The 25,587-nt window shown below is 45.7% G+C and overlaps 1 protein-coding gene across 1 annotated transcript; it reads right to left on the bottom strand.

The window, feature by feature from the left end:
• Positions 1-322: 322 nt before the first annotated feature.
• Positions 323-2,870, bottom strand: LOC123463426 (mothers against decapentaplegic homolog 4-like). The gene is given in 3 exon segments (XM_045158774.1): positions 323-1,343; positions 1,345-2,319; positions 2,566-2,870. Coding segments are annotated over 3 exon segments (1,659 nt in total). The 5' UTR covers positions 2,722-2,870; the 3' UTR covers positions 323-815.
• Between the last annotated feature and the right edge of the window lie 22,717 nt (positions 2,871-25,587).

Here is a 25,587-nt window from a genome sequence, read left to right on the forward strand (position 1 = left end):
TCCTCCTCTAGGCTTAACAACCAACTTTGCGCCTAGAAATATAGAAGAATCCATCTACTATTCAAAAGGGTGAAAGTATACTTCCTGATAAATAGTTATCCATTAGGGACAACAAATGCATTTTAAATGACATTTTTTTTTTGTCTGACAATTTTAAGGAATTACCCTTATACATACATATTAGTGTTTGCCTTGGCAAAAAGAAAACTAAAGTTGCAACAATCTAAATTGAAATTATTTTCAATAGTTAAAACTTGCAAAAAATATTTTGGATAAAAGGTTATTATACATGACTATTTCATTTTTAAAATAGTAAAGTTGCTCTTAGTAAATTAACTCACCCACATGGCACAGTATTTTGAAGTAAAGTATGTTCAACAATAACTTGCACACAAAGTAACACAGGTGAATTAACTTTGAGAACTTCTCTGCCTTCAAAATCAGCAATATTGAATTTATTCTGTAGAATAACACACATGCTGATGTTCTGCATAGAAAAAGCTCTAGGACATTTTAAAGGGCTAAATTTTCCAGCAGTGGAATGACTCCTTCATAAATAACTGGTAAAGACTTAGTAACAATCAGTTCTTCCTGACCTTCAAGCTCTGAGCCATGCCTGAAAAGTTTTAAAATAGGAAAAAAAAAAATGTTTGAATCCAGTTTCTGTCTGCTAGGAGCAAGGCAGCAAACACATTTTCAACCCTTTATGAAAAGATACAGCAGAACAAAAATGAATTCCATCTTCAGATAATAAACAGGACTATATTTCATAGTCCACCATCCTAAAAATGGCTAGGGTCCCACGGTGAAAGACCTCAGTCTAAAGGTTGTGGGTCTGCAATAGGCATGGTGTGAAGTACTTCATCTAGGAGCTGGAGGGCTCGATGTAAGTGAATCTCAATCCAGCATGGCGTTTCTTTGATACTCTGTCTTGGGTAATCCGGTCCCCAGCCTTTCACAAAGCTCATCCTGAGTATGCACAAGCGACGGAGATCGTCAACACCAATGCCGGCCGCAGCTGACAGACTGATAGCTGGCGCTATTCCACCTACTGATCCGGGACCAGGGATGTTTCCTGCCACTGCCGCTGCCTGTGCAGCAGCTGCAGCTTGCGCAGTGGCTGCCTGCTGCTGCATCTGCCGATGACACTGACGCAAATCAAAGACCTTTATATATGCACTTGGGTAGATCTTATGAACAGCATCTCCAGGTGCACGTCCAGCTTCTCTGTCTAAGTAGTAACTCTGTACAAAGACTGCATGGTCGCTAAGGCACCTGACCCAAACGTCACCTTCACCTTTACATTCCAGCTGCACACGTTTGCCTATGTGCAACCTTGCTCTTTTCAATGGCTTCTGTTCTGTGGACATTGGAGAGTTGACCCAAGCAAAAGCGATCTCCTCCAGAAGGATCCACGTATCCATCAACAGTTACAATAGGGCAGCTTGAAGGAACCTTAAATGTCTCTCCTACCTGAACATCCATTTCAAAGTAAGCAATGGAACACCAATACTCAGGAGCAGGATGATTGGAAATGGGAGGCTGGAATGCAAGCTCATTGTGAACTGGCCAGTAATGTCCGGGATGGGGCGGCATAGGCGGGTGGTGCTGAAGGTGGCCGTTTTGGTGGTGAGGCAAATTAGGTGTGTATGGTGCAGTCCTACTTCCAGTCCAGGTGGTAGTGCTGTTGTGATGGTACGTGGCTGGCTGACCAGTGAATCCATTCTGCTGCTGTCCTGGCTGAGGCTCTGAAGCTATCTGCCACAGTCCTTCACTATGGCTGCCCGCTAGAATACTAGCAGGCTGACTCGTGGAAGCCACAGGAACGTTGGGAAAGTTGGTGGTGCTGGAAGCATTCGATTCAGATGGGGCTAACAGAGCTGGGGTGCTGTATGTCTCCGTGGAGGCACGATTACTCGGTGGGTGCTGGATGGTTTGAATTCAATGTCCTTCAGTAGGTAACGAGGGCTGTCCCTCAAAGTCATGAACATATTCATCCTTTACCAACATACTTGGTGGGGCGTTACTCTGCAGTGTTAATCCTGAGAGATCAATTCCAGGAGAAACAACTCGTTCATAGTGATATGGATTAACACAGACACTATCACATTTTAAGTCAAATGCATACTGACAATATTTAACATGTTTTAGTTCATTTTTATGTAGATCAGGCCACCTCCACAGACGAGCATAGATCACATGAGGAAATCCTTTCCGACCAGCCACCTGAAGTCTACCATCCAATGTCCTTTGTATGGTGACACATTTGCTAGGATGAGCTCCATTGGTAGTTAGAGCTGTTATTAAAGAATCCAGTTCTGGGCTGGAGAGATGGCTTAGCGGTTAAGCGCTTGCCTGTGAAGCCTAAGGACCCCGGTTCGAGGCTCGGTTCCCCAGGTCCCACGTTAGCCAGATGCACAAGGGGGCGCACGCGTCTGGAGTTCGTTTGCAGAGGCTGGAAGCCCTGGCGTGCCCATTCTCTCTCTCTCCCTCTATCTGTCTTTCTCTCTGTGTCTGTCGCTCTCAAATAAAATAAAAAAAAAAAAAAAAAAAAGAATCCAGTTCATCTTTCTTCTCCTTCAGCTTCTTTACCAGACTTTCAATCGCTCTTTTGGCAAATGTCTCACTTTCTCCACCTTGTCTGTGGCACATTAAATTATGGACAATGCTCAGACAGGCATCATTACTTGTTGGTGTATTCGTAATCGACATATTGTCCATTTGTTCAGGTTTTTTTTTCCTTTTATATCAAATATGTCTCCAATTTCTGGAGCAATTTTGATATATTGGAGGCAGTGAAAAATGATGGCTAATGTTGCAAGAAAAGCTGTCAGACATCTGGTGTTCAGGACAATCTGGGCTCCGCGCGGGCGAGGGTTCGCCCTCCCGCCGCCGTCGCTCCGCGGGCCGCTCCTCGGCCCCCGCCCGACGCCTCCGGGCCCGGCGGCCGAGGTGGGGCGCCGGGCCGCCGTGAGCTCCAGCGCCACCCCGCTGAGGGGTGGGGCTGGAGTTCGATTTCAATGGCTGAGGCCCTGGTGCACCAATTCTCTCTTTCTCTCTCTAAAATAACAAAAATAAATAAAAATTAAAAAAAAATATGTAGACCTCTCACTTCTGGGTTTAGAATTAGATATTCCAGATGTGACATGAGCATGAAAGCTCGCTGTTAAGTTTGGAACCTGGCTTTCTAGGATGGCACGAAAACTTGATGATGTGTCAGTAAAGACTGCCTTTTCAGTCATAGAATTTCATTCACTGTGCATGAAAATAGCCTACTAGGCATGTAAGCTAAGTCAGGTGTGGAACTAGTATTTCTGTGTTCATCTAGGCCATGTGGACATGGTATTATTAGCTCACAAATGAGAAAGTTCAGACTCAATGTTAAATGTCTTTCTAAGGTTAAAACATTTCCTAAGAAATTGGACCAGAATCCACGTCTGTGGAGAGATCTCAGCCAAGGCTCACTTGCTCGGCCCCTCTTGCCTTTCCCCTAGTGGTTCAAGAAGGAAAAGACCTGGGATGGAGGCAGAACACCTGAACTCAGTTGCCTGCTAGCTCGTACCCCCACCATCTTCCCTATACCTACCCTGAGTCCCCTTCTCCATCTTCTCTGTGCCTTTGGACAAGTTGCTCAACCACTGTGACTTCACCGCCCTCCACTGCAGGCAGAGGAATGCTACAAAATGGTCACCGAGACCAGGTCCAGCTTGCTGTCCTGTTCTGTGCCTCTGCATCAAGCCTCTCTCTGTTAAAGGACTCTTTCCTATGTCCTCAAGCTGTGAGCAAGTGAATTAGTTTGGGCCAAACAGAGCCATCTGAGTAAAAAGTAGCCAAAGATTAGCCTTGAACTTACCCTGACCGGAGCCTCCCTTTTTGGCTTCTTCTATTATTTCAGAAAAAGAGTTTTGATTTGATTGGAGTTTCCCATTGAACTCAGAAAATCAAGTCCCAGTTTCAAAGATTCTGATTTTGGAAGTTTGCTTTGCCACTACCCCGGGGGGCCTCACGATCCTCTCTGTTCAAAGGCCTGCCCTTGTTCCACATTTCACAGCCTTGTCTTTGTCCCTGCTTTCTGTTTCAGTGCGCTTGCTGTCCACAGGGTTCAGGTCTGATTGCCACTGGGTCCACACAGAGGAAGGAATCAGGGCCAGCAGACCAATGTAGGAGAGATATGAGTCTTCAGACAGCATATTTCCTGTCCCTTTCCCTAAGGATAACCACTTCTTAAAATATTTTTTTTTTTATTATTTATTTGAGAGTGACAGACACAGAGAGAAAGACAGATAGAGGGAGAGAGAGAGAATGGGCGCACCAGGGCTTCCAGCCTCTGCAAACGAACTCCAGACGCATGCGCCCCCTTGTGCATCTGGCTAACGTGGGACCTGGGGAACCGAGCCTCGAACCGGGGTCCATAGGCTTCACAGGCGAGCGCTTAACCGCTAAGCCATCTCTCCAGCCCTGAGGATAACCACTTCTAACTCCTGCCCTTCACGTACCTACCTGAAAGCTAACCTAGTGCTTTTTCTTGAGCTGTCAATTTGCCATCGTCTGTTTATCTCCTGCAAATGTAGGAGACCCTTTCCTCATGTTCACATCTCAGTCCCTCTCCAGGACTGTTCTGGTAGAGTGTGACTTCTGCAAGACCCTGAAATGCTTTGGCCCTAGGGTATCCAGTATGCTGTGATCACATTTTTCTTGAGCTCTTTTGCACCCCAAATATCTACATCTCCTTTTTTGGTTTGAACTTCATTCAACCACTTTATTGAGCAAGAATGGTGTAGGGACCCAACTGGGGATTGAGAGGAATATTGGATGAGGTTATCAGATTTCATCATTAGAGGTAAGTTTCTGTTACAAAGAAGAAAGAGGCAGAAGTCAATGCTCCTTAAAAAGTTACCATTGTCACATGGCATGCAGAAACATGGGTCTGTTCAGGATTCGCAGCTAAGACCAATGGAATGGGAGAGGCTCTTCTCAGTATGAGTCTTCAGTGCAAAATCCCCTAGATGCACATGCAACTGTGTGCTGCATGTAGGGTTTATTGTCATTATTATTGTTATACAGAATACTAGGAGAATGTAGTCTGAACACCGGACTTAATGTTTCAACCAGTAGCCCATAATATAGAAATATAGAATGTGTAGGAAGGGAACAACTTCTTTTCTGCCTTAATAAGCCACCTTCCTATGCAGTTCAAAGCTGTGGACTTATGTGCTATGCAGTACAGATATTCCAGAAGCATCTGCAAAGATGGATGAATCCGTGCATGTTAGGGATGCTAGAGTAGCCCCAACCTCTTCTACTAGTGTCGTAGCTTCAAGAGTCTGGGTGCAGATAGACCCGGGAAAATGCCAGCTGCTACCCTACAAAGGATGTCCAGGTGGCAGGTCAGCACAATGGTCATCCCAGGCTACCTGGGACCTGATACTTCTGTGACATGCCACCAGACAGAGGAACATTGACAGCTGTGTCCTAAGACCCCAGCCTAGCCTGGCCTCCCTTGTGCACCTTGACCCATCTGTCTTGAGAGTGCCTTCGAGGGTGTCGGTGAGAAGAGGAAAACTGCGGAGCTTGGTCCACCCCGGAGCGACAGCATTAGTTTCAGAGCACCAGCAGGGGTCATGCCCACAAATCTGACCCAAGACACTCTTGAGGCCTTAGAGATCTCCTCCAAAGAAAGGGTCCATTGTTCTGTCTACAGCCAATGATGGTGTTTCAGACCCAAGGCCGGGGACAGCAAAGTGACAGCCAGGTAAGTCACCAGCCAGCTCGGCCCCGGCCTGCAGCTCAGTTATAGGAAAGGTAGTGGATGAGCCGGGAGGTATGTTTAACTTGGCGATTTTCTCCAGCCTCCTTCCTCAAACTCACCCCGCAGGGCTGTGACAAGGACAGAGGTGTCTTTTCCCAGTGCTCAAAGCTCTTGACCGGGGCACTGCTGCTCCACGTGTAGCCGGCGGGAAGAAAGCCTGGCATAGCTGTTGCCTCCCAATTCTATGAGCATTTGAATACATTGACATTCTTCACCTCAGCTGCATGATGAAGAGCTGTCTCATGGAGTTTCGCTGCATTCACATTGGCCCCTGTATTGAGCAACACTTTGACACCGTCCAGATGCTCACAAGCACAAGCAACGTGCAGGGGGGTGCCAAAATGACAACCATGTGCCTCCAGATTAGCCCTATCGTCAATGAGCAGTCTGACACATTCGGAACTCACCATGTCTCCCAGGAAGCAGCCATCCCCGGCCTGGGGCTCATGCAGCTAGTGGGAAGGACGTAGGGGCGGTATTCCCCAGCTCAGCCCGCGTCTCGGCCCGCGCCCCCTCTTTTTCTTCATTTTATTTGCTTTGATACTCGCCTCATATTTTTTCCTCCCCAGATCTCCACCACTTTACCCAAGATGTACTCCAGAGTCATCTAGGGAGAAAATACCTTCATATATCAAAAATAGGAAAGGCAGGCTGGAGAGATGGCTTAGTGGTTAAGGTGCTTGCCTGTGAAGCCTGAGGAGCCATATTCAACCCTGAAAGTCCACGTAAACCCAAGTAAGACGACTCAAGTGCGCCAGGTTGCACATGCGCACAAGGAGGCACATGCATCTGGAGTTCAATTGCGATAGCTAGAGGCTCTATCACCCCAATTATCTCTCTCCCTCTCTCTCCCATAAAATTTTTAAAAAATGGGTAAGGAGGCTAGGCAGATAGCTCTGTGGCTTAAGTACTAGCTGCGTAAGCATGAGAACATGAGTTCAGCACCCCCCCCAACACTCACCAACACACATATCCACACACATGTATGCATACCACACACATACACACGCAAAATAAATGGATAAGGAATTCCCAGTGCTAGCTAGGCCTGCTCAGCAAATTGATTAACTAATTTCTCACAGCAACTGTATGTTATGTGTCCACTTTACAACCAGCTCTAATAGAACAGAGATAAAGAAAACACGGCCCTGTACCCAAGCAACTGCCTTCTCTTGGTCAGGACCTTTCTTGTTCCTGACACGTAGCCTGGTACCTGCCACACAGGAAGTGTTAGCGTTGAGGAGATGACTGGACCCCTTTATTTCCACGTCAGTTCTACCCCCCAAGTCCCACACAAGGTGCTCAGAGCCCCATCCTCTGTCTCATGGCTGTTTTAGGGAGCCGCTTTTAGGGGAGGCAATATTCTGAGCAGGAAATAGGATGTGAAAAGGACCTGGGGTATCTGACTGGATAGCCTTACTCTAAGCTGAAGGCAGCCCTGCCCTCCCCTGGGCTTTGGTTTCCCTGACTATAAAACCATAAGATAAGGCCCACCTTCTCCCTCTCTGGGAGTTTAGGACAAGGTGAGAGTCCTTGGCAGTCAAGTTTAAGAGGCACATTGCTGCCTCTTCAGGAGGATTTAGTTGTTGCTCACAGGCCTTTGACAGTTTCTTGCCAGTGGAAAGTTCTCTCACCCTGAGGAACTTCACACCTGCTTGCTCAGGGCAGGCTTTCCCCCAAACTGCTGCTGCTGTCCTCCCGCCCCACGTCTCCAGCCCCTGCCAGCCTCATTTAATCTGACCCTCCGTCTGGGTGAAAGGTTCAGGATCTCCACACAGTGTAGATGGCTGTGCACCTGGAGCCCCCGGTCCCTGGGCCTCAGAGCCTTGGGCTGCTTTGCTTGGCAGCCAGCCCGAGTGCTTCCAGCTCATCTAGCAGGGAACTGCAAAGCTCCTCACGAGAACAGCCTCCAGCCCATGTCCACCCTGCCAGAGGAGCAGGTGTTAAGCCCATGCATGTAACTTAATATCTGCAGAACACAAGAGAGATGCAGGCCCAGCCACTGCATCCCTGGTGATGGATTCTTACAGTGTCTCTCTCCTCACAGCTACAGCCATGTGCATCCCCCCATAGGAGTCCCCAGCAACCCACAGGAAAGGCATTTTTATGACTCCCCAGAATGTGGATCTTTGGTCAAGAACTGTGGCCCTTGGATTCTTGCAATCTCTTTTTTTTTTTTTTCCTTTTTCTGTTTTTGGAGGTAGGGTCTCACTCTAGCCTAGGCTGACCTGCAATTCACTATGCAGTCCCAGGATGGCCTTGAACTCATGGTGATCCTCCTACCTCTGCCTCCCGAGTGCTGGGACTAAAGGCATGCGCTACCATGCCTGGTTTTTTTTTTTATTAAAGTTTTTTACTCATATTTAAGCAGAGAGAAACAGGGAGGAGAGAAACAGACAGAGAGAATGGGCATGCCAGGGCCTTCAGCCACTGAAAAGGAACTCCAGATGTATGTGCCACTTTGTGCATCTGGCATGATATGGGTACTGGGGAATTGAACTTGGGTCATTACTCTTTGTAGGTAAGCACCTTAACTGTTGAGCCATCTCTCTAGCCTGCTACGTCCACGGCGACCTCGCCTGTGTAGCAAGCAGAGATGCTTCTGCACTGGAAGAGAGCTGAGGACAGAGGGCCAGCACTCTTTGGAGGGATGCCCCCGGTGACCCCTTGGCAGTCAGTTACTGTAATGGTTCCTGCTGCCCAAGAAGTCACAAAGACCCGATTGCTGGCGCCAATGAGCTGTTTTCTGCGCTCTGTTTCTTTCCTGCTTCCTTCTAGTTGTTTGTCAAAGAACAGCTAGTTTCTACACTACGCTTACTATTAATCATGCATGCAATCAGAGTACAAAAAACAATTTGAGTATTGAATGTGCCCCTCCTATGATTAGGGCAATGGAGGAAATGTATAACTCTACTAGGAATAAAAAATTAACTCTAGGACAGTTTTTAGATGGTGTAGAATAGAAACAGCTTATGATAACTAAAGACAATACTGATCCTGAGAAAGTGAAAGTAGAAATGTTAATTGGTAATGTTCATAAGAAGCATGACAGTTCTACAGAAAAGGAGTTACAAAACTTAGGCATTCCCACCAGGAAACTTCCTGGGGGATATGTTTAGTACTTGATTAAGGGCAAATAGTAGACTCCCAGAGCTGGGAACTACTTAGTTCCACTCCCCTATGAGGGAGGATATGATGAATTCGGTAATAGATGGGTAAATTATAAAGAAAAAAGGAGGCTATGGCATTCTCTTCCATTTATGGAACGCTTAGCAAGGACACGTAAGCCTTGGTGCTTATACTCTAGATAAGAAAGAAAAGAATTCCTAGAAAGCATTAAACCAGCCTTAAAATATTGGTGGTCTTTTGGATAGAAACACTTTTATAATAAATATAAAGATTATATAAATAATCTAATAAGTAGAAAGAGATGGCTCTCTGCTCGGTTTATAAGAAATAAATAACCTATTGTTCACCTTACATCCCTTACCCCAAGCTTCTATTCATGTAAAGCTATGGTCAATGGGACAAGACGTCCTTCTTAAAAAATGGGAACATTCCTGCCTGATAAATATTACATGTATGCTTACAATAGAACAATACTTAAGAATGTTTAGATTAATGATTTCTAAGATCACTTGTTGGCTTGCTAAGTTTCCCTGTTCAATCTGTATAAAACCTTCATAAAACCTTCAGTAAATTGCAGCAGCATATTCAACTTAGAGTGTGTCTGTCTGTCATTTCCTCGCCGAATCCTGAGTTCTCCTTGAGCCTTCGCCCTTATTCTCCCTCGGTCCTGATCTCCCCGAGAGTCAGTCCGCGGCACTAGCCTAAGCAATCTTTTCTCCATACTGCAGTAGGATGAATACTTAATGTTTTCAGTGAAGAAAAAAAAAGGAAGCTAAAAAGTTCAATCTTGTAGAAGGAGGTAGAACTAAGATTTCCGAGGCTAAGAAGGGTCAAGGTGGATGAACAGTGGTTACTAAAATGTTCTGGTGCAATAACTGTGGGCTAATTCCACAATGCACGACCCATTTACATCAACAAGGAGGGTCCATTGGGAGGGGGTAGATCATGGATGAGCCTAAACAATGGTACCAAACTGCCTGTATTTGCTGAAAAGAAAACTAATAAATTAAATTTTAAAAAATGTTCTGGTGCTTCCTGGCACTGCAGAGTGAATACAGCTAATAATTATTATATACTTCAAAATAGCTAAAAGAGAGGATTTTGAATCTTCCCAGTGGAAAGAAATGATACATGTTTGAGGTAATGGAAGTGCTAATTATCTTTATTTTTTATTGTTGTGGCTATTGTTTTATTTTGTTTTGAAACAGGGTCTCACTCTAACCAAGGCTGACCTGGAACTCACTCTGTAGCCCAGGCTGGCCTTGAACTCAGAATTCTCCTCCTGAGTGCTAGGATTACAGGCATGAGCCACTGTGACCATCTTAATTACCCTTATCATATCATGATCTATAATATTATAGGCCTATATCAAAAGATCACTCTATACCCCATAATTATGGTTGCATGGCAATTAAAATATATGAGGTAAATAAATGTTGCTCTCCTCACTGGTTTGCTCTTGTATTTAGAATCCAACCCTAGCTTGTTCTCTCAGCCGAGGGGACTGTGCAGATGGCCCTCCCTCTCCCCTCACCACTTGTTCTCTCTTTAGTCCTTCAGGAGTACTTCTTTCTCCATAATTCTGAGAACCAGTCTCTTCTTTGCGTTGTTTTTCTTCCTACACTCAGCGTAGCTGACTACTTATTATCAGACGTCACTTTAAATGTCACCTTGGAGACATCTTCAGTGACCTGTCCATCCAAGATAGCTCCCTGCTGAGCATCCACACTCTAATTAATGCTTTTTTCCCTCTCTCTCTCCTATCCCCCCCACTTTTTTTAGGGGTAGAGTTTCACTCTAGCCCAGACTGACCTGGAACTTACTATGTAGTCTCAGGGTGTCCTCGAACTCATGGCAGTCTTCCTACCTCTGCCTCCTGAGTGCTGGGATTAAAGGTGTGCATCATCAAGCCCAGCCCCATTTTTTTTTTTTTTGACATAGTGTCTCAATGTGCAGCCAAGGCTGCCCTCCAACTGGCAATCTTTCTGCCTTTCTTCCAAGTGCTGGGATTATAGGCATGAACACAGTTTTAAATTGAAGATTAAGTTTCTTTATTGTTCATGTTATATTTTTACTTAATAAGCTCATTGAGGGAGAAATCAATCTATTTTAGCCACACAACCTTTGGCATAGTGCCTGACTCATAATAGTTCAACAAATACATGTTGGATGCATGTCAAGAAATGGACTCAGTTTACTTCCTGAGTATAGAGATAGCAGCAACTTTTAGAAAAGTGGCCTCAAACTTTGTTTCATGTTACAGGTTTAAAAGAAATCATTGGGGGATCCCAATGCATAGAGAAGAACCCAGGGATTTAGAAGAACAGTGCTTCTTCTGGTTCCTCTATTTTTTATTTTTTTTGAGACAAAGTGTCATGTATCCAAGGCTGGTTTTGAACTCACTACATAGTAGAGAATGATCTTTAAAGTCCTGATCTAAAGCAGTAGCTTTTAAAAGTAGTTACTGGACCAGCAGTAGCAATCAGCAGTAGGGACTTGTTCTGAGATCTCCTGTTCTGGGTTGGAGAGATGGCTCAGTGGCTAGGGTTCTTGCTTGCAAAGCCTGAAAACCCAAGTTCAGTTCCCTAATACTCACGTAAAGCCAGATGCACGGGAAAAGGGGGTGCTTGCATCTGAATTCCTGATGCTGGAGGCCCTGGCATTCCCATTTTCTCTATCTTTCTTGTTTCTGTCTGCTTGAAAATAAATAAATTTTAAAAAAAATTCCAGGTTCTGTCCAGATCTGCTGAATTTAAAACTCAAAGGTAGAACCCAACAGTATATTTCAGTGAGCCCTTGGGGATCCTGATGTAGGCTAAAGTTTGATAGTTTGATAGAAGGGCATGCGCTGTCTTGTTACCTGTTGCCAGCATCAACAATGAGAAAATGGAAGGTAGGGAAGGCACTCCTAGTTCGTGGGGAGCGGTGAGGCTTTTACAGAAAGTCCCACATCTCAGGAAATCCCCAGTTACCAGTTCAGCTGTTCTCTTACTCCTTAAAGTCCTTGAAGCCCAAATACCAGGTCACCAGACAAGTTGGCTTAAAGTGTGTGTTAGGGTTTTAAATGGTAGCTTGATCCATTATCTTTGTGATGGCTCTCCTAAGTCCTGAGGCATAGATGTGTGGCCATCAGATACACCTGGTTACCATGGATCCCACTTCAGATATCTGCAAAAAGCAAACACTACCTTGCCCTGGTCAGGCCCACCTGGGTTAGTGCTGTAGGTGGATAGCTTGGGTTTGTTTTTCATAGAGGGCACCTTAGTAGTAATAAACAAACAAACAAATAAATAACGATACTCCCACTATCATCTTCCTTGTCCTACAAATGTCTTGGAAGAAAATGGAAATAGAACTTTCCATTCAGTTCTTCTATAGGCAACAGACTGAGGACATCATTCACACAGGCAGCAGAGGTCATCGGAGGGCAGCAGAGATCTTCTTCTCTCTCTAAAATATTTTTACTTCTAAATTTTCCAGTTTGCTGGGTATGGCTGCTACAAGAAAGTCCAGTTATTTGACTTCAGATTAAAAATCACAAACCTGTATCGTCATCTATTGCAGACTTCCTCCGGGTCACACATGCATCTAAAATCTAAATGCCCCAGGAAGTCAAAGATCCGGTCCTTTTAGCTTAAGGATCAGTGTCAGGAGGGAGTTATAGCCTTCGGGGGTGTCGCAGCAGGATCACCTGTAGGGAGTTTGTGACCAAGAGGGAACATGGTGACCTGCTTATGTCTCTGTTTCCAGAAAACCAGTCTCTCCACTGACATCACTTCAACACAACCTTCACCTGGTCCAAACCCTGGACTTCATCTTCATGCAAGCAACCAAACATTCAGGAGCATTCCATTAAGTCTGAAGCTAGTGTTGTTGGTGAATCCTGACTCTTAGACTGGGTCAGTATTCATTAATTGTATATTAAGCACGAGGATCTTGTAGGTCAAGCCACTGCTGAGGCAGAAAGGCTCCTCTCCTCAAGATACCTACTTCCTTGGTCCCTACCAGTGGATTCCTTCTCAGATGCAGTTCCTCCCTTACCTGACATCCAATGCTGTTGGATGGGTGAGGACTGCCCTCAAGTCCTTTGGCCCCACTACAGTGGTTGTCCCTGACGTCCTGGTCTTTGATGATCTCCAATTAGACCATATCCTTCTCTCAAAACCTCACAACATTTATATTTTTGTATTTGTGCTGTGTAGGCCTGTATTATGTGTGCTTGTATGAATGTAGGAACAAGTGTGTGCACGCTTGCATATAGAGGCCAATGTGGAGTGTCTTCTTCAATCTCTCTCCCATATATATATATATGTGGGTCCTGGGGAGTCAAGCCTCAAACTGAGGTCCTTAGCCTTCACAGGCAAGCGCTTAACCGCTCAGCCATCTCTCCAGCCCATCCCCTTATATTTTGAGATAAAAAAGCTCTTTGAGGGCTGGAGAGATGGCTTAGCGGTTGTGTGCTTGCCTGTGAAACCTAAGGACCCCGGTTCAAGGCTCGGTTCCCCAGGACCCACATTAGCCAGATGCACAAGGGGGCGCACGTGTCTGGAGTTCGTTTGCAGTGGCTGGAGGCCCTGGCGTGCCCATTCTCTCTCTCTCTGCCTCTTTCTCTCTCTGTCTGTCACTCACAAATAAATAAATAAATAAATGGCTCTTTGAATCTAAGACTCACTTGATTAGATAGACTAGCTGGTCATCAAGTCCTAGGGATTGTCCTGTACCCATTTCCCCAGCACTGGGATTGTAGACATGCACCACCACACCTGGCATTTTACATGGGTGCTGAGGATTAGACTTGTGTCCTCATGCTTGCGTGACAAGGACTTTACCCACAGAGCCACCTCCCTGGCCCAAACACTTTAGTTTTATGCTTTTAGGAAAAAGGGGACAGTCGTGGTTTTATATGGAGCTGTAATTGTGTAGATGTGTATTTGAATATGTGCCATCCTATCAGGATAAAGCCTCCTGGGCATGTGTAGTCCTTATTCTCTCTCCACCCAGGAAACAGAGACAAGATATCTGGGCAGGCTATGAAATCCTGGCCCCTTCCCCAAATACCCAGCTGTTTGACTTAGTCAAAACAATAATTATGGTAACTATGCTAAATTTTCCTAAGAGGTCTTCACAAAGTGCTATAAATACAGAGAGGGAATAAAAATAATTTACTTGAGTAAGGGAAGATATCATGGCATTTGAGCTGCTTTTTGAAGAGTGAGCAACAATTCTTAGTGTCCTAAAATTTCCCTGTGTTACAATTTTATTAGTGAATTAAAACTTTTAAAAAAAGTTTTTTTTTTTTTTTGAGGTAGGGTCTCACTCTAGCCCAGGCTGACCTGGAATTCACTATGTATTCTCAGGGTGGCCTTGAACTCATGGTGATCCTCCTATCTCTGCCTCCCAAGTGCTGGGATTAAAGTGTGCATCATGACACCTGGCCTTAAAATATTTTGTTTATTTTTATTTATTTATTTGAGAGCAACAGACAGAGAAAGAGGGAGGGAGGGAGAAAGGGGGGAGGGGGAGAGAATGGGTGCGCCAGGGCTTCCAGCCACTGCAAACGAACTCCAGATGCATGTGCCCTCTTGTACATCTGGCTTACGTGGGTCCTGGAGAATTGAGCCTCAAACCAGGGTCCTTAGGCTTCACAGGCAAACACTCAATGGCTAAGCCATCTCTCCAGCCCAAAACTTTTCATGTTTATTGAACATTCCACATAAACCAGCCAGTTCTATGACCAGTTCTGTGGTCAATTCTAAGTGGTGAGGACAGAAGAGTGTAAGCTACAGACACTTCCCTCTGGGCGCTCCCAGCTTTGTTGGTGGAGGCATGCCTACATATGGAATGAAACTCTTCAAGATGGCCTCTTTGTTAAGTGCTATGGCTACATTGGTGCTCTGTCTGTGGTTCTTGGAATTAGACTTGTGATTCAGCTGGCCAGGAAAGGCTAGTCAGGTGTGGGAATGGATGATGGGTACTTAGTGTTGAAATATCTTATCGAGGCCTGAAAATATGGCAATGCTGGGATAGGAGGGAAAGCATATGCTGCATTGCGTTACCTTGCCTTTCTTGTGTGCACATCTGTGTAACAGGTTCATCGCAAACCTTCCAGAGAAGAGTCATGCTTTATGCATCTCTTATGGCTAAAGGCTACGTAACAGGCCCTTAATACATATTCATAAATATTAGATTCAAGGGCAGGCTAGAATTCTATCAGCACATATTGAATTAAAAAAAATATTGTTTCTGGCCTGGAGAGATGGCTTAGCAGTTAAGGCACTTGCCTGCAAAGCCAAAGGACCCAAATTTGGTTCCCCAGGACCCACATAAGCCAGATGCACAAGGTGATGCATGTGTCTGGAGCTCGTTTGCAGTGGCTGGAGGCCCTGGCGCACCCATTCTCTTTCTCCCTCACTGTCTTTCTCTCCCTCCCTCTTTCTCTGTATCAAATAAATAAAAATAGGGCTGGAGAGATGACTTAGCAGTTAAGCGCTTGCCTGTGAAGCCTAAGGACCCCGGTTCGAGGCTCGGTTCCCCAGGTCCCACGTTAGCCAGATGCACAAGGGGCGCACGCGTCTGGAGTTCGTTTGCAGAGGCTGGAAGCCCTGGCGCGCCCATTCTCTCTCTCCCTCTATCTGTCTTTCTCTCTATGTCTGTCGCTCTCAAATAAATAAATAAATAAATTAAAAAATAAAATAAAAATAATATTGTTTCAAATGTTCCCAAATTTTCTCTGCTCAAGCTGTGTTTGAGTGGGCTCTGCATATTAGTGCACAAATATGTTTACAGGGTACATGTGTGTATTAAAAAGTGATCATTATCACCTTCTTTGTATATCTTAAAATTCTACAGCTGAACAGGAAATATAGTTGGCAATAACTTCAACTGTATCAAAAGCACAGTGAGTCTTTTGGTAAATTAATCTGGGCATATTTCCTGAAGGAAAAGTCTCAAGTTATTATCAAAAGTCATAATCATAGAGACTTGCTGAAAAGGTTAGAATTTCCTAGAATCCCTTGATATCCAAGCTTTCCTTTTCCAAGCCTGGATAATAACCTCTGTGGTCCTTGGTTGGGTCAACTGTTGACTTGCTGCCTTGGGGATAGAAGAACTATTGCTTGTTATTGAGACTTCTACTTCATATTGGACTTGGTAAGGCAAAACTGTGATGATCGAGATTTTGGAAGGCCATCTCCCTCAAGTCAGGTTCTTTAGGGCAGCCCTAGGAAAGCAGCCTGATAAACCACACAGGACACAGGGTCAAAAACACTGGTATCACAGTGTGCCAATGTATGGGACAGTGGGACTCTATAGACGGGGACTAGGAACCCACAGGGGTAAAGGAAAGGGAAGAGATGTGTTAGGATTCAGGAGAGAGACTGCCAAGACGATGCAGAGTACACAGGTACTAGGAAAGTCCAGGCTCAGGTCATTCAGGAAAAACGTCTCTTCTGTTACAGCCATCCGTCTCCTCCATCTTCTCCCCTGCAAGGGTTCCCACTCCCTCACAACTAGAGATTTGTCTTTTGGATTTAGGACATTCATAGCTACAGACATTCTCTTTGAAAGCATAAGATAAATAATCTTATGGAAATAATTTTCAAGAAAAAAGTAACAGGAAACATCTCTCCCTAATAATGAAAGTGGCTCTAGCTAAAGCAGGTCCTCCTCTACCTCCCCTCCCTCTCCAGGTAGCCAGGGACCTGAGGAGGGTGCCTCTGGGCTACCAGGAAGCTCATAAATGGATGCTGGGCAATGATTACTCTTCTCACCTCAGAGACCCACCTCTGACTGCTCACTGGCAACATGCCAGCGCTGTTCTCAGTTTTTCTTGCTCTGCCCCTGCCACCTGCCAGCCCAGGGAGCTGAGATGAGGGATCTAGGAGGGAAGGGATTCCTAATGAAGAAGTGCAGCCTCCCGGCCAAACAGGGGACCCTGGGGCATCTCTCATTGGTGGCTCACCTGGCTTTGGCTGCAGTGTTTCCATTGACAACTGTTCACACTTACAGAGTGCTTCTATGTGGCAGGTGCAGCGACAGCTCCTGAGGACGTAAGAGCTCAGGGATAGAAGCAAGACCTGTGAGTTTTGCCTTTAATCCCAGCACTTGGGAGGCAGAGGTAGGAGGATCACCGTGAGGTCGAGACCGCTCAAAGCTACATAGTGAATTCCAGGTCAGCCTTGGCCAGAGTGAGACCCTACCTCGAAAAAAAAAAAAAAAAAGTTGCAGCACTCTGGAACTGTGGACAGGCCCAAATCCTTATAGCATTGGGAAGGAGGCTGGCTCCCACAGGACTTGTCTCTTGATGTGTGTGTCACCCCTCAAGTCTTGCTTGATCAGGTCCTTCCTTGGTGCTTCAAGTAGGAGGTCAGTTTTATGAGTTCTGGTCCTGGGGAGCTGCTTCCAACTTAGCCTCATAAGAAACATGCATGCCAGGAAGACCGCATATAAGTAAGCAATGAGTGGAAGTAGTGCTCAATGACCAGAAGGCTGACATCTACTCTCCAAGACACCCACGTCCTGGAATAGAACTTATAAGCAGAAGGCTGATTGTGAGCGTGGCATCAGCCTAAAGGAGGGAGGGAGTGGCTGTGGAAGAGACCAAGGAAAGGCCACCACTGGACCTCTTTATACCAGGGTACTGTCTACTAACAGTGTCCTTTGAGTGGACTCTTCTTTTATTCAATTTTATTTTTATTTATTTATTAGAGACAGAGAGATAGAAAGTGAATGAGGATGGGCGCACTAAGGCCTCTAACCACTGCAAATGAACTCCAAACACATGTGCATCTGGCTTATGTGGGATCTGGAGAATCGCACCTGGGTCCTGAGGCTTCGCAGGCAGGTGCCTTAACCACAAAGCCATGTCTCCAGCCCTGAACTCTTCTTGATATATATATATTTTCTGACTGTTATACAGCATCAATTTGAAAGATTATAATTTTTCTCTATTAATCATATTTGTGCTGTATAGAGGTGATTATGACATTTCCAGGGAGGATGGGTGACTTCATGGTGGTGCCCTGGGGGTACCTGTAATCATAATTTTGGGATTTCTATGTGAAGGTTTAGAGGTGGGGGTGATGGAGAACACAGCTGGGCAGCTCTTTACTTGGTTCTGTGTGATGTCACACGGCTCAAGAACTTTAGTGCAACAAATACCCTAGAGCATAAAGGAGTGAAGCAGTCTGGATAAATGAGCGGTCTCCATAGCAACTCAAGTATCAGTGTGCCTCCAAATGCTCTTCGCTGCAAGAGAATGAGGACAAGTGGCAACTGATGCTCAATAGGGTGAGGCAATCACAGCGAGGGCTGGGGACTTGCAGGAGCACAAAGGCTTTGGCGGGGTGACCACTGCCCACTACAGCAGGCTGTTGCCATGTTGGCATCAATTTATTAATCTGAAGTTACCAGATTTGTGTTTTTTTCCTAAGGAAGGTTTGTTATCTGGATTTTTAGGTAAAATCATCTGATGTTTGAATGTTGGCAACCATTTTTAAAAAAACCACAGTGGTCCACTGGTATGACATTGCCATAACTAACAACAGTTGTGACTAATGGCATTAGACTTGCACAAGATTGAGCCTGTCAATAGCCTGTCATGGGGGGTGGGGGAGAAGGGCCCATGAGTCTCAGCCCCTCCGTGAACACTGGTAACAGTTACTGGTTGTTGGGGGAGAGGCAGACAATTTCTTCAGTTGTATAGATACTCATGAGGAGTTCATGCTCCTGTAAATAATTCCTCACATAGGATCTTGCAGATAGCCCTAATGACACTCACTGGGTCACAACCCCCACCCCCGCAAAATAAAAAAATATGTAAAAAGCCCTATCAAAGTATAAGGGGGACTGGTTGGGAAAAGGGAGGGGACCAGTAAGAATGGAAGGGAACAGAAGATAAGGGGGCGAATGTGATAAAAATATATTGTATACATGTATGAAAATATCACAATGAAGCCCATTGTTATGTATAATTAGCATAGAGTATTAAAAAAGAAAGGGCTGGAGAGGTGGCTTAGCAGGTAAGGTGCTTGTCTGAGAAGCCTAGGGAACAATGTTTGACTCTCCATATCCCCTGTAAGCCAGATGCACAAAGGTTGCACATGCCCACTAGGTGGCGCACATGCCCACTAGGTGGCGCACATGCCCGCTAGGTGGCGCACATGCCCACTAGGTGGCGCACATGTCTGGAGTTTGAGTTCAGTGGCTGAGGTCCTGGTGCACCAATGTTTTCTCTTTCTCTCTTTCTAAAAAACAAGAAATAAATAAATGTTTTATTAAATAAAACCTAGGCAAACATATTGGAAAGGCAGACATGGCAAGTCACCCTTGTAATCTCAGCATTTGGGAGGCTCAGGCAGAGCTACATAGTAAGTTTCTGGAACCCTGTCTCAAATACTCACAAAAATACAGCCGGGTGCGGTGGCGCACGCCTTTAATCCCAGCACTCGGGAGGCAGAGATAGGAGGATTGCCATGAGTTCAAGGCCACCCTGAGACTCCATAGTGAATTCCAGGTCAGCCTGGGCTAGAGCGAGACCCTACCTCGAAAAGCCAAAAAGAAAAAAAAAACTCACAAAAATATAGACAGACAGAAAGAACTTCTTCTGGGGTGTGTCAGGGGTATAAATGGTACATTCCTGAGTCTCAATCCAGTCCCACCAATCGGACTCTGGAGGTAAAAACCAAGGAACTACATTTTAAATCTCTCTACAAATGTTTGTGAATCACTGAGCCATAGAGAACATAAAGTCATATCTATTTGTGGCACTAAGGAGCTTACCATGTAGATAGAGATAATTTTTTTTTTAAATAAAAGACAGGAAGGTGATAGAGTGGCTGTGTTTCAGAAAGATAATTCTGGAAGCAGAGTGCAGGACAGACTCAAGAAGGATATGGGAGGCAGAGCTATCCAGGCTGTGGGCCTGGACTGAGCTAAGAGCTACAGGTAAAGGACAAATGTCACACGTCAACTGCATCATAGGTGTGTTTTAGGTAGACAGTCTTTAATTCCCTTCTAGACTTGGAAGGCTACTGCTAACAGATGAGTATGAAGCACATAGTCCAAGGAGACATTTCACTTATGCTAGTGGGAGCCGGAGCCCTAGAAAGATGATGTTCTGCCTTCCCTGAGGGTAACTCAAGATAAAGCCACACTGAGAACTCACCCAAACGCTGAATTCGAAAAAGCTTTCTTTTTAATTAATTACTTAATTACTTAATTAATTAATTTGAGATAAGGAAAGAGGCAAAGAGAGAGGGAGGGAGAGAAAATGGGCATGCCAGGGTTTCCAGCCACTGCAAACGAACTCCAGACGCATGCACCACCTCGTGCATCTGGCTAACATGGGTCCTGGGAGATCGAACTGAGGTCCTTCGGCGTTGCAGGCAAGCAACTTAACTGCTAAGACATCTCTCCAGCCCTCTAAAAAGCTTTCTAGGGGATGGAGAGATGATTTGGCAGTTAAGGTGCTTGCCTACAAAGCCAAAAGACTCTGGTTCAATTCCCCAGGATCCACGTTAGCCAGATGTACAAGGGGGCATGTGTCTGGAGTTCGTTTGCTGTGGCTAGAGGCCCTGGCGTGCCCATTCTCTTTCTCTCTTTCTCAAAGAAATAAAAATATAATATTAAGAAAAAAAATTTTTTTTTTTTTTTTTTGGTTTTTCAAGGTAGGGTCTCTGGTCCAGGCTGACCAACTCTGTAGTCTCAGGGTGGCCTTGAACTCAAGGTGATCCTCCTACCTCTGCCTCCCGAGTGCTGGGATTAAAGACGTGCGCCACCACGCCCAGCAAGAAAAATATTTTTTAAAAGCTTTTTGCAGCATTGGCTGAGCTCATTGGAGTTGCTCCTTTGTTGCCTTTCCGGTCCTCTGCTCAGCTGAATCCTGCACGTGGATGGACCTCATCTTCTCATGGAGCCACCAGCACGAACTGGGACATCGGGGTGCAGGGCATAGGTCAGGTGCCCTGGGAGGGGCTACAGGTGGTGAATTTTGAGTCAGATTTCAGAGGCGATGATGAACACAGAGAAGCTAAGTGGGGCTGGTACTGCAGAGGAGACTGATAGGGGCCACGGCCCGCAGCTTCTGGCAGTCAGTTCAGCCTAGAGTCAGGTAACTAAGCTGGCTAGGACGTGCTAATATCCCTGCAGAACGGAACAAGCTGGCTCTGTTTTTGTGCCCCACTGCCGTCGGCCTCAGGTGCAGGATGCCCTGATACCTCCAAAGGACGTACCGGCTAATTTTGGGGAAGAGTCAAAAAGAGGTCACTGGCTAAAATGCAGAAAAATAATCAACAGAAAATAAACACACATGGGCATCTTTAAATGCTGATCCTTTTCTTTTTTGTCTCTGCATGAGTGTGGTGTATGTACATATTTGTGTGGATGCGTACACCCTGTGCACATGTGTGTGGAGATCAGAGGACTTTGGATGTTCACTTCTTTCACTTTTTTTTTTTTTCAAGGTAGGGTCTCACTCTAGCCCAGGCTGACCTGGAATTCACTATGTGGTCTCAGGGTGACCTCGAACTCATGGCGATCCTCCTACCTCTGCCTCCCGAGTGCTGGGATTAAAGGCGTGCGCCACCACACTTGGCCTCCTTTCACTTTTCTGACTTAACTCCCTCTCCTGAACCTGGAGCTACCCATTTTTCAGCTAGTCTGGCTGATCGGGGAGCTCCAGGGACCCTCCTGTCTCAGCTCTCCCATTTCTGGGATTACAGGCATGCATGACCATGCATGGTTTTTCACGTGGGTGCTGGGGATTGAACTCAGGTCCTCATGCTTGCAAAGCAAGTGCTCTTACCTGCTGAGGCGTCTTCCCCAGCTCTGGGCACTGCTCTTCAGAGAAAGGTATTTATGTACATGAAGCCAACTAGACTAAATACAAGAGTCAAACATACATCAGTTTCGAAAAGGCCCTTAGAAGTTCTCTGGTTACAAAAGAGCTTCCCCCACCACCTCCTGACGGCATTACTTTTTTTTTTGCTTGCTTCTGGCTCAAACCCAGGGTGTTAATCTGCTAGGCAAGGGCTCCACTGCTGAGCTATGCCTCTAGCCCTACCTTGATTTTCGAAAGAGTGGTTTTTTTGGTATATGTATCTGGTGTGTACACATGTGTGCATGTACCTTCTTGTGTGTGTGCACAACTGCACATTCATGTGTGTGTATGTGAATGTGGAGGCCAGAGGTCATCATTATCAGATATTTCTCTGTACTTCATTACTTTTGAGTCTTTGTTTGTTTGTTTGTTTTTCGAGGTAGGGTCTCACTCTAGTCCAGGCTGACTTGGAACTCATTATTAGTTTCAGGGTGGCCTCGAACTCACAGCGATCCACCTACCTCTGCCTCCCAAGTGCTGGGATTAAAGGTGTGTGCCACTATGCTTGGCATACTTCATTACTTTTGAGAGAGAGAGAGAGAGAGTCCCTCACTAACCCAGAGCTCACCACTCTGCCTATGCAAGCTGGCTGGGAACACTCTTGTCTCCAACTCCCCAGGGCTGGGATTATAGCATCATGCACCATCACATTCAAGTTTTGTTTTGTTTTGTTTTTGCTTTTTTGATTATCAGTCTAAAATGGGTTATTAGAAGTGACTAACATTTTCCCTTCTTGGGCACTGATCTCATTTAATCAATTAATTATATATAAATCCTCTCTCTCAAGCTATATGTGGTTATACATGCATGTAATCCTAGCACTTGAGAAGTCGAGGCAGAAAGATCAGGAGTTCAAGACCATCCACAGCTTCACAGAGAGTTCAAGGCTAGCCTGAGCTACATGAAACCCTGTTTCAAAAAAAAAAAGAAAGAAAGAAAGAAAGGAAAAGGAAGAAAAAAACCCAGAAAAGACAAAAAAGAGAGGGCTGAGAGATAGCTCAGTTAGTAAAGAGCTTACTTCACAAGTGTGAAGACCTGAGTTCATTCCCTAAAACCCACCCATGTAAATGCCAGGTGTGGTGGTACTTGCTTGTAATCCCGATACTGGGGAGGTGGAGACGGAAGGATCCCAGGGCTCACCGGCTGGTCAATCTAGTCTAAATGGCTAAATGGTGTGATCCAGGCCAATGAGTGACTCTGTCTCAAAAAAAAAAAAAAAAAAAAATGGTGGTCAGTCTTCCTTGGGAGTAACACCCGAGAATGCCTGTTGGCACACACATACACCCCTGCACTTTCTTACATATATTAAAAAAAAAACCTGTCTGGCTGCCAGCAGGGCTTGAAGTCTTTCCTCATCGCAGACTGCCCCCTTCTTACTGCGGAGCTATGTTGTTGAGTCACTCTGGACGCTTGGTGAGTTCCCCTCTCTGTGGTTTCCTGTGATCACCAACTTGCTCCTAGACTTGATCCAATGTCCTGGAAGTTTCTTCTTTCCCAGCACTGGTTTGCTTTCCATGTGACAGGGAAACGTCTCCTGTCACCCTAGCAGATGCTCATGTATCTGTTCTGCTTTTACAGCTACCCCACATGTCACCCCAGTGTTAAGATCCATGGTGAGGTCCCCAGACAAAGTGGCATGTGATCTGTGACCTCCAACACTTCTGTGGCAGGCTCCATTTAATTTATGGTCCCAACTCATTGTTGTCTTTCTCCCGAGAAGCCTGCTGAGCTGACTCCACTGGAAGCCGGGCATCTGAGGTACCACACTATGCTGCTTTGGGATGACACACCCTTGGGATGAACACCCTTCTGGGGCACTGTCTGGGAGGCTGGGAGGAGGCCACTAATTCCCAGAATCTTGGTCTGAGCCTTGGGAAACAGCCATCAAGTGGATCTTGTCATTAATGTTCCAGAAAAGCCTGAAGTCCACTCAACTCCAGCCCAACCTCTCACCTGTCTCACTAGATCCAACTGAGTAATGGGTGCACGGCTGAGTTATCCAGCATGGGGTCCTTGCCCCATAAATTTTTTGAGTGGCATTGCTGGCATAATGTCTAGATTTTCATAGTTTTTTTTTTGAGGTAGGGTCTCACTCTAGCCCAGGCTGACCTGGAATTCACTATGTAATCTCAGGGTGGCCTCAAACTCATGGCAATCCTCCTATCTCTGCCTCTTGAGTGTGGGATTAAAGGTGTGCACCACCGTGCCTGGCTTAGATTTTCTGAATCCTGACTGGATGCTTAAGTTTTGAAAGAAGACTTCAAAACGGATTATGTCTCAGAAAAGCAGAGACAGTGGCTCTGTCAAATGTCATATTTATAACTTTGTTAGGAGTCATAGAAAGCCAAGAATGATCATATTCCCAAGACCAAGTTCACATACGCAATGAGGAAGAGGAGAGACTTCCTCCTTATGAGTTGTGCTGCCCAGAGATGTAAAGATGAGGAGCCTTAAAGGCTGGTAGCATTTGGGTGAATCAAAATGAGCCAAATAGCACTCTGAGAGGAAGATGGCGAAGGAGAAAACAGCATGGGTGGGAGGGCGCCTGGGAGACCTGCTTGGCCAAAGCAGAAGGCCGGCTGGGTGAGGCGCCAGGCATGACCAACCCATCAGGAAAGCACTGTGACTGTGTCCACAGGGAGGCTGTCATCAGAAAGAAAGAAAGAAAAGGAGACCATGTACCGGGAGACAAGGGGTTAAGGAGACCAGCCAGAGGTACTGCCCTCATCTTCCTGCTTCTTTGGATCCCAGGATCTGCCTGAACCCCACACTCATTCTGCATCTTGTAGCTTTTCCTTCTGGTCTACCTCGAGCTGGCAGACATGTAGGATGCAGCCTTTTCTTCATTCTTCCATCATCTCACATGTGTTGACATGAGGCCACTGTGAGCAGAGAGAAGCAGGCCACGGCAAGGACATGTGTATCTCAAAGGGCTGTTACAGCGCATGGCTAAAATTAGACTTCTCAGTTCTTCAAAAGCCCACATGCTGTTTCTGCTGACTCAGCGTCAGCCTGCAGCCTGGCACTCCCCACTCCCTCCTCGCCTGCTCCCTCCCCCCAACTCTTCATTGTCACACCCCATGCACTGTTTATGGAAGTGGTTTAACCATCTTGTCCTTGCTGTCTACCTTACAGACCCATCCACCAGGGTCTCACGTCTGCCCCCTGTAGTTTATTAGATCTTTTCCTAGGCAAAGGCAGCTCCTTCCTGAGAGAGACTTTGGTGCCAGATTGATGAATGACAAACTTCCTTGGCTGGCCTCCAATTCAGCCTTCCTTCTTCCTCCAAGACAGTCCCTTCCCCTGTCCCCACCAGCACCTTAGAGAACTCTCAGAGTCCTGTTTTAGAATGGAGGGCTGGGTCATTTCCGAGAGTCCTTCCACGAGAGCGGGATGAGGACATGGTTGCTGTCTGTTGATCCTGTGAGGCTGGAAAAGACAGAAAGTACAAAGCTGAAAGGTGGCCCTGGAGCAGGCTTTCTGAACCTGCTTACTCACAGGATTCATAGTCTTTATGGGGACCACCAAAGAACTTGTGCTTCTGTCCTCATGGCAATCTTTATATTCTGTGTGATCTTGCCCTAGTAAGTGGCTCCTCTGAACCTCAACATCCTTCAAGTTGGGCCACAATATCCACTTGGAAAGAGCGTGCAAAAGATTAAATAAGGTAACATAAGCTCAAATTAATTCTTCAACTCTGAGAAAAACTCGCAGGAATTTGGTGTTGTATTGTTATTTTCATAAGTAGATCTTGGAAATGCTGACACATTAT

This window comes from Jaculus jaculus, chromosome 1 (assembly GCF_020740685.1).
Source record: "Jaculus jaculus isolate mJacJac1 chromosome 1, mJacJac1.mat.Y.cur, whole genome shotgun sequence".
In the NCBI taxonomy this organism is placed as follows: domain Eukaryota; kingdom Metazoa; phylum Chordata; class Mammalia; order Rodentia; family Dipodidae; genus Jaculus; species Jaculus jaculus.